The sequence below is a fragment of the Haemaphysalis longicornis genome, unplaced genomic scaffold (genome assembly GCF_048455015.1).
Source record: "Haemaphysalis longicornis isolate Haplotype H1 unplaced genomic scaffold, Haemaphysalis longicornis Haplotype H1 scaffold_5, whole genome shotgun sequence".
NCBI classification, from domain to species: domain Eukaryota; kingdom Metazoa; phylum Arthropoda; class Arachnida; order Ixodida; family Ixodidae; genus Haemaphysalis; species Haemaphysalis longicornis.
This window is the reverse complement of record NW_027526385.1, coordinates 206396155-206404980: the sequence shown is the minus strand read 5'-3', so window position 1 is coordinate 206404980 and position 8826 is coordinate 206396155. Positions and strand designations below refer to the sequence as shown.

Below are 8826 nucleotides of genomic sequence, written 5' to 3'. Positions count from 1 at the left end.
AATAACCAGCAAATAGCCTAAAAATACAGATACACTAAGCATGTTTTACTGCTTGCTATGGCTTGTCACAACGCAGGTTTGCTAGACTAACAGGCATGATATTAAATCACAAAAACAAGTTTTGTGTTAACCAGCTTTGCATACCTGCTGGTGCAAGGTTAAACTGGTGTGGAAATAAATTGCAATAATTTTTAAAGGCTTCTTTTCTTGTTGCTGTTTTTCTAAGGCAGACTTCTTACACAAGTCCATGAAGTCAATCCAGAAATCTTCACAAGCCGTGTACAAGCGTTGCAAGGTGTCCTCGGGTCCTGGCGTCTCGGACCAGGCCTTGTCTCGGACCTGCCAGAAATATCAATGAAAAGAAACTGAACGATAAGACAAAAGCAAAATGAAATTGTAGCCAGCACAGTAAAATAATCAACAACAGGCTAACTGCCCAGTGCCTGACAAAAGAGAGGGCGAGGAGCACACCTCTTGCCATTACATTTCCTTGCTTCACCATTTGGCTTTTGTTATGAAATGTTTTGTATGAGGGAACATATGTATAATGTATGAAGTCACATATGGACACCCCAGAAATGCAAAGGCTTCAAAAATTATTGCATCCATAAAGAGGATCTGAAAGCTCCAGGGAGGGAGACTAAGAATTTATGAGTGCAAAAGGCTGCTACTCCCCCCTTTTGATGGCATGAAAATACCTATGTAAAGCTTAAAGGCAGCACGAGTAACAAAGCAGTAAGTGAACTGAGACACCTGCTGCACAAAGGGCATGCTCCACACCGCAAAACACTGGAGCGGTACAAAGTCTAACTCAAACTGTTCAGTAAAAAGCATGAGGCAAGTTGGTATATAGTTCTTAAAAAGTCGAGTCCATAGCACATGACAAAGAAGATGATAGGACAAGCACTTGCTTGCAACTAAGTTTATTGAGTGCATCGTCTAAAATAACACCCTTTAATAGTGGGCCGCACAATGGTAACAACGGAATCATAGTGAAGTTTCTAAATATTCAAGCTCATTGCAATACAGGTTCACTGTGCTCCTGTTTTTTATGTAATAAACATCTAAAAGCTCCCAAATCAGTGCTTTAGCTTCTTTGCAGAAGTCAAACTTGGCCCAAGAAAGGCTTGTACTTGCATGATTCGCAATGAGTGGGCACATGCAAAACGCCAAGGGACAAATTGGATACATCGACTTTCCAGATGGGAACGACACATCATAGATTCCCCCCATTCCCTGGGCAAAAACCGCTGGGTGTGCTGCTTGTTGCGCTTTTCTTTTGCTTTTAGGCTTGATAGCAATTTGCCTGAACCTTCTATCTACGCTTCACTGATTAACTTTGACGCTTTTTTAAAGTTATTCAATACGCTGACTATATTTTCTACTCTGCATGCAATGTCTGCACCCCGTTTCGTTTTTTCCTTCAACAGTTTTTAGCTTAAGTGAAAGCATGAAGCACTAAATAATGCTTACAGTTGTAGTTATCTAGATCACACTTATTACTGATGGAAAAGAAACCTAAGTTGTCAGTACAAAGGGCACCACTGCCTTGTTACGTGCCTCGGTTTCTTCAGGTTTTTAGTGGCCACAAGAAAAAATTTTAAACCACTTGTCTATTTGAATTATTGTCAACGCGTTTAGTTTCTGTACCCTGATTTTTTAACTTCTCATATAATTAAATTTGGCACAAAACTTGTTCCAAAGTTTCTAATTCCCTGGATGGGCTTTTCTGCACGAGTTGTGAGTGATGCAGTAAAGCTGACACTACAGCCTTGATGGGACATGCCACAATAATTAGTTTCCCTATCCCAATTTATTGACTTTGGATGTCCAATTTTTTGTTCTCGAACTTCTCATGCACTAGAGGGGCTTCTCTGCACAAATTCAGAGTCATGCAGTAAAGCTGACACCAGCGTTGATTTCAACTCTTTTGTTACCGCAGAAAATTGACCAGTTTTTAGGGCTCTAAGAAAACATTTCTTTTTGCTAAATGTGTTGGTTAGGCACATAGTGCAGTGGCAAAAATGCGGATGATTCAACGCCCTTGCTAGCACCAGTTGTGTAATGTTTGCATAAATAATGATCGCAAAAAAAAACCCAAGTCAAAATTTTGTCACCGTAAAGAAAAATGAAAAAAAAAAGAAGTGTATAACAAACCACCAATAGTGGAAAAAATTTAGAATACGCATTTTGAAGGTTTACATTAAAAAATCCTGTCCAAGAAAAAATTCACTAGTGAAAATTAATTTGTCCCGTGGTGCCCACGTGGAGCTTGCACGCATGGTGCCCGCGTCTCGTGGTGAAGCCGAACATTCATTCCAAAATACACAATTTTGGATGGTTCTCTGAAATGGTTTGATATTATTAGGGGCCCAACTTAGTCCCCACGTGATGTAAAAACATCTTATTAAGGACTACAGCAAGCACCACATTCACGGCAAGCAAGAGGTGCCAAAAAATCCACTTGGAATTTAAAACAAATCTCAGTGGTGCATTTTTGTTGACATTCTGATCATCTCTTATCTACCAGAACTTCCACTTGCGGTTTATTGTCATCTTCTGACTCGCTATGGTAGCCCTGCTTGCAGGAATAACTTGCGATGCACTAGAATTGTGCCCAGCAAGCTTTCGCACGGCGAAAAGAGTGCTGCCTAACATTTTCAAAAAGGCACCATATCAAACCTTTTGGAGACTGCCAGAATAGACAGTTCCAGTAAGAAGCAACACTAGACCTCCAAAAATAGCCTCGTACTAACAAAACTGGCTAGTGAACAGCTGGCAGTGTTCAAGGCTGATTGGAAATCTATACTTGTCTGGACTGATATCCGATGATCTAGTGTTATTTTTTGAGTTTCAGCTAGAGCTGTTTATCGCAAAAGTAGGGCATGAGTGAAGTGATATCACAAAAGGCGTTCTTTTTTCGAGGTATAGTAGAGGGCGACAAGGGTGCTATGGCAAATCGGCTTGAAGTTGGGTAACTGCGTAGTAGCACGAAATATTAAGTTTGCAATACACAAACAGAATGAAAACTGCTGGAAAGTGGCTGAAAATGCCAGGTCCACTTGATACACATGCGGGGAACCTTCAGAAATAAGCTTTCACAAAATAAAACGACCCTTTCTTCGAACCAAAGCTCAGTAGTGGAAAGCTGGTGTCATTTCCAGGTAATTATCATCTGTCACTGCCATCCCATTGCAAAACTGGCAAAATGATTTGGTATTTGGCTTGCTGGAAGACTTTTGATCAAGAAAATTCCATGGTAATGCAGCATGACCACGAGTCGCATGCTTTTTTATCAAGCGCAGCAGCAACGCTCCCTTCTGAGAAAACGTACACACCTCACCTTGCAAAAAACGGCCGAAAATCTCAAGGTTGCCTAAAGGTGAAAATTTAAACCAATTGTAAAGGTGTAGTGCCTAGACTAACCACCGGGGTGCATGAGAAACAACTACAACAGCACAAATTCGGCAATATAAAGCACCGATCACCGATGATCAATGCTGTATATTCCTGATATCCATGTTGTCATTTCTCTTGCAACTAACGCATCCCCCTGGTTAGTCTAGGCACTGCAGTTTTAGAATCAGTTCTAATTTTCCTGCTCTGGCTACACTGAGATTTCTGACGGTGTTTTTGAGGGTTGAGCAGCATGTGTTGTTTCGATAGGTGCCGTGGCTGCTGCGCTATACAAAAAAGGATGTCACGTGTGGTTACGCTGCATTACCATTAGATTTTTTGATCAAATGGCTCACAGAAGTCAAGTATCAAATGATGTCGTCAGCTTTGCAATCCGACTGCGTTTAAAGGTGAGAACTACCAGAAAATGAAACCAGGTATGCACTAGTGAGCTTTGGTTTAGAGGACGGATAGCTTTTTTTCAGTCAAACTATTCGTGGATGTCTCCGCATGTCTGACAAGTGCACTTAGCATTTTAAGCCCTTTTCCTGTCATTTGTTTCATTTCTGCATTGCGCAATTTATATTTGGCACTACTAGACAGAGAACTTCAACCCGATTTGCCTTAACGCCTTCGTTGCCCACTACTTTTCCTCAAAAAAAAGCATGCCGTTTGTGATTTCACCTCACCCGTGCCTTACTTGTGCAATAAGAGTTCCAGTTGAAAGTCAATTGATAACCTGACGTCATCGGACATCAGTTAAGACAAGGTGAGAGAGCTTAAAATTGGCTTAAGTTTTGATTCTGTACGAGGATATTTTGAAGGTCTAGAGTTGCTCCTCAGTAGAACTACATATTCTGACAGAGTCTGATACAAGTTTGGTATTGGTTGTTTTCTAGAATGTTAGGTGGAGGTGCAATGCAGGAGGCTCATAGAGCTGAACGCTTTTTTCATTTGTCACGCAACAGTTACTCGGGGATAGCTAGCTGGGCACTGTTCCAGTGCATCGCACCTCATTCCTGAAAGCAGGGTTAGAAAAGTGAGCCAGAAGATTATAACCAGCAAGTGAAAGTTTCAACAGGTGCATGATAGTAAACTGACAGTGAACGAGTTTCGTTTTCAGCCCCAAGCACTTTTTGTCCTATCCCGAATTTTTGGCTGACCATTCTGACCATTAATGCGATGTCAACCATTGACAAGATGTTTCTACATCATGTGGGGACAAATTAGTGCCTCTAATAATGCCAAACCACCCGATTTTTTTCAGTAAACTATCCGAAATTGCATATTTTGAAACAGAGGTACGGCTTCACTGCAGAACGAGGGCACCACACATGGTAACATGTTTTTCATATCTGACAAATTGTACTGGGCAACTAAACTTTTTTCCAGGATGTGTTTTTTATGTTTAGCAAAAATTATACTCCAAACTTTTTAAACTATTTGCGAATTGATATACACAACTTATCCATATTTGCAACGTTTGGACAAAAACTGATTTTGTTAAGTTGCGAATCTGCTCTTGTTGGAAAGGGCATCGAATAATCTGCATTTTGAGCTGATGCAGAATGTGCCTAATCAATATGTTTACACAAAAATGTTTTGTTAGACCCCAAAATGTGGTAGACTTTCTGCGATAAAAAGAAAGTTACCACCCTGTCTGTGAGACATATTCCGAAGTCTATTCTTAGCAGATATCAGCGTCAACGCCAGAAGTAGTCCACTTAGCGAGCATCGCAATGCATACGGCAGCTTCAGGATTTTCGGATCGTCTCGAGCGTTTTCATGTTCGGGACAGGTTTTAGTAGTAGGAAGCATCGTTTCGTTCACAGAAAAAGAATTACCCTTAAACTCTAGCTTTAATCAGCTGTCATGAGACAAATTCAACCAAGCTATTTTTCATAGAAAACTGTTACTAAAGACAACTGTTTTTCTAGTGGCTCATTTTATTCATGACTACGTTGGTTGAAGTTGTTGAAATTGCAACTGTGTGAGAGCTTTTTACGAGTTGAATATGGGAACTGCTTGTAGTATTAGCATGACTAGGCCGATCTGGAAGACCATTTCGTGAGAAACGAGCGTTATCACTGCCAAAATAGCTTAAAAATACAAAACCCACCCACACATCAAGATATGCATTCATTCAAGATATTCATCCGTATGGGAAATTTAGGAGGTGTGTCACGGTGTCACAGTGGTGGCGTGGTTATCAAACCAGGTAGTTGTTTTGAAGGTTGGTAGCTAGTAGCTCACAATATGCCTTTTTTGTCTGCTTCTTCGGGTTTTTTTTTTGAAGATTATTCGGAGCGATAATATAGAGAAATCGATAGATGATTTTTGAAGACTGGGAACGATTCCAAGAAATTTAAGCAATTTCGCTGGCACAACCGTTTTTCTAAAAATTCTAAAACCCCACAAGGAAGCAACACTCAGTTTTTCCAAAGCTCCTGCGAAGTTATTTCATTAAAAGTAATTACTGCTGTACTTACCAGTGCTTCTCTGAAGGCTTCGACACCACTTTCATTCAGCAAAACAGGCCGCAGGACAGTGTATCCACCCCTCTTGCATCTAATGATAAAAAAAATACATATCACTGTGACATGGAAATTAATAAGATGTGGGGGACCAACAAAAGAGTATAGAGGAGGCCATAAGGAAAAATATCCACAGGGCTCCAGCTTAACAAATGCAATGTGGTAATTGCTACGTTCCTCATATTTTCATGGTGTATTAACAATTGCTTTATTATCAGGGTCTCTACTTCCGCACTACTTTCATTTAGCAGTATTAGAAGTGGAACTGGATTACAAGTTTGTGAAAAACGCGGAATTGCTGTAAACACACAGATGACAACGTCAGCACTGTTTCTGCAGCAAGCAAGCAATAACACATGCAGTAAAGGGTCCATAAAGACTGAATACAGCTTTGTTTAGTTTGAAAGAACTAGCTTTTCAGTACTCACTCGTCTCCCTTCCAAGCCGGAAACACATTAGTCAGAAATACGCAAGCAACACAGAATATTTTCAAATTTCTCACTGAGGCTTTGGCATGAGAGACGCAATATGGGCTAGCACTAAAAAATGTCGACAGACAAGAGTCTTCTGCCGGCCCTGCTACATTAGAGTGGCGCTTCTCCACCACGTCCTCTTAGGTGTTTTCCTAGCATTTTCTGGGCATGTGTTCGCTTCTAAACTTCACTTCACATCAGACTACTGCCCTGGTCAATGAAGGGAGGAAAACTGCTTCTTCCTGTGTTGTGGCCCACAAAAATGATTAAACATATCAGATGTGCAATATACATAGCAAAAGTTGCCGCAAGTGAAGACAGAAGCCGCACCGCACATAGTGAACTCCGTCTGGAACAACTTTTATCTAGCCTGATAATTTTACTTAGATTTTGTTTCGACGGTAGGCCATATTTGGCCCCTCGCACCAACTTGAGCCCTCCGGGAAGGCGTTGTTGCACTGTTCCCTTCAAGTTTCCATTCTTCTATTGCTCCCTTTGTCAATTTCTGCTCATAAGGCTGACCAGCCCTCCTTTTCTTCTGTCCCCTATTTTACCCTCTCCCAGTCTCCTTTGCCTTTGTGCTATCGAGAATAACTGGTTTGCATGTTTTCATTTATGTTGGTTACATTGCTCACAAAACCGGAGGGTGGAAAAAAAACTTTTCCGAACTAGTGTTTGCCGTGCTCGGCATTATTTTAGTGTAATATTGCCTTGAGGAAGCTTTGTCCACTGATCAAATCTGTCTGAATATTCAAATCCTGGTTAGGGTTTCTACAGCTGTTGTATGAAGGTTTCGACGTATTCATAGTACTTCAGGATTCCTTCACCTGCTTTTCTCAACGGAATTAGCGGTGGCCAATTTTTGGGCCAGAACGTTTCGCGTGGAATGACCCATTAGTATTATGAAGCTTTGGTTTTTTATGTGAAGCCTTATGTGCGTAAACAAAAAGCACAAAAGTGACACAACCTCTCTGGGAATAAAAAAGAAGTGACACCAAGGTTCAATTTTTAACAATTTTCACAGCATTTTAACATCCAAAGATGCCTTCGTGCAATAACAGTAGCTAACCGTTATTTGGAATTAATTTGAAATCAACAATATTTATGGGATCTCTAGGAGAGCAAATGGTGGTTACGAGCTGAACTGAAAGAACTAAGATAGAGACAGTGTAATACAAACCTCCAAAAAGGCAAAGTACCCCGTGAGCATGGACATCCACAGGACTTGAGGATTAAGAGCAGCCATACCTGATAGAGCCAAAGGTGAAGGCAAAAAGTAAGGGCAGGAGCAGTTGCAACAAATGACAATTTTACACAGACGTCAACCGCACAAGCAATTCGAAGTCTCAAGGGCCAGTCCAAAGCAGGCACAAGCAAATTTTATATCCCCTGAAACCTACTACAAACCCGCATAACCTCACACAGCCATGTCGATGAAAATCTGCAGCCCTGCAAGATTTTACCTGCTGTTATGACATTTTTCAAATGCTGGGTCTTTCCATGCCAAACAGCCAAGTGTATGGTGCTTGATACTCTAACCTTTCGGGAAAAATTAATTGTTGATGCGAAGATTCTCTTGGCCTTGCAGGAGTGTGACACGTTCACACGGAACTCGGGAGAAAGGGAACAGAATGAGTTACAATGGCGAACGGTGAAAGGGAAACTTAGCACCAAACAAGGACACCAGGGTCAACGTGCAGCCCCCGAAATCCAGTTCAAGCGAAGAGAAAAACGGAAATGCTCTCACCAACACGAGAAGCCCCATTCAGCGATGTGTGCCGCGGGTCATCGTTGGTCCAGGTTGCAGCAGAGCATTGGCCCCCGAATGCATGTACTGCTCGGACAAAGCAGCACAGGCAGCATCACGCCCTGCGTGGCAGGTGTGGTGATCCATCCTGGGCCGTGGCCACCAACCGCGGCCAGGTGTAGAACCGAGCCCGGTTGTCTGCAAGCCAACTCGCTCGTCTGGAACCTCTGGTACACAGAATCCGCAGGCCCATCTCCAGTCCTGGTTAGCACACCAGCTTCAGAGTCCTCTGCTTCCGCGATCGGCCTCCACCCGAACCTTGTTCCTTGCTTGAGCACCTCCTCCTTAATTAATGTAGACAAGCTGACGTGTTTATGGCTCTGAAATACAGTACATACAAAATATAACGAGAGGGAAGATGAAGACTTGGTTGCTGGCTAGTTGAAAGACTGCGCAAAAGATGAGGGTGACAGGAAGAGCGCTGAAGCATGTCTACTTGTGCAACACTGGTCTGCACGCTGGAGTAATGCCCAAGTGACAACATGTCTGGCAGACAATAATGATGCAAACAGGGGACTCACTAAATACAGAAAGTACACTTTGAGTGTGTGATCAGGACATGTAATATTTTGCACAGCTTTATGTCGGGCTAATTGGTGTAAGCTTTTGAAGGAAA

At 41.9% G+C, this 8826-nt stretch overlaps 1 protein-coding gene across 1 annotated transcript; it reads right to left on the bottom strand.

Moving 5' to 3' along the window:
• LOC144139594 (uncharacterized) lies at positions 1–8419 on the bottom strand. Its single transcript, XM_077671892.1, has 4 exons — positions 8151–8419; positions 7584–7651; positions 5886–5964; positions 1–339 (listed from the first exon to the last, which is right to left on the bottom strand). Exons 1-4 carry the CDS (start codon positions 8166–8168, stop codon positions 127–129), a joined length of 378 nt encoding a protein of 125 aa, XP_077528018.1. The 5' UTR covers positions 8169–8419; the 3' UTR covers positions 1–126.
• Positions 8420–8826: the final 407 nt, after the last annotated feature.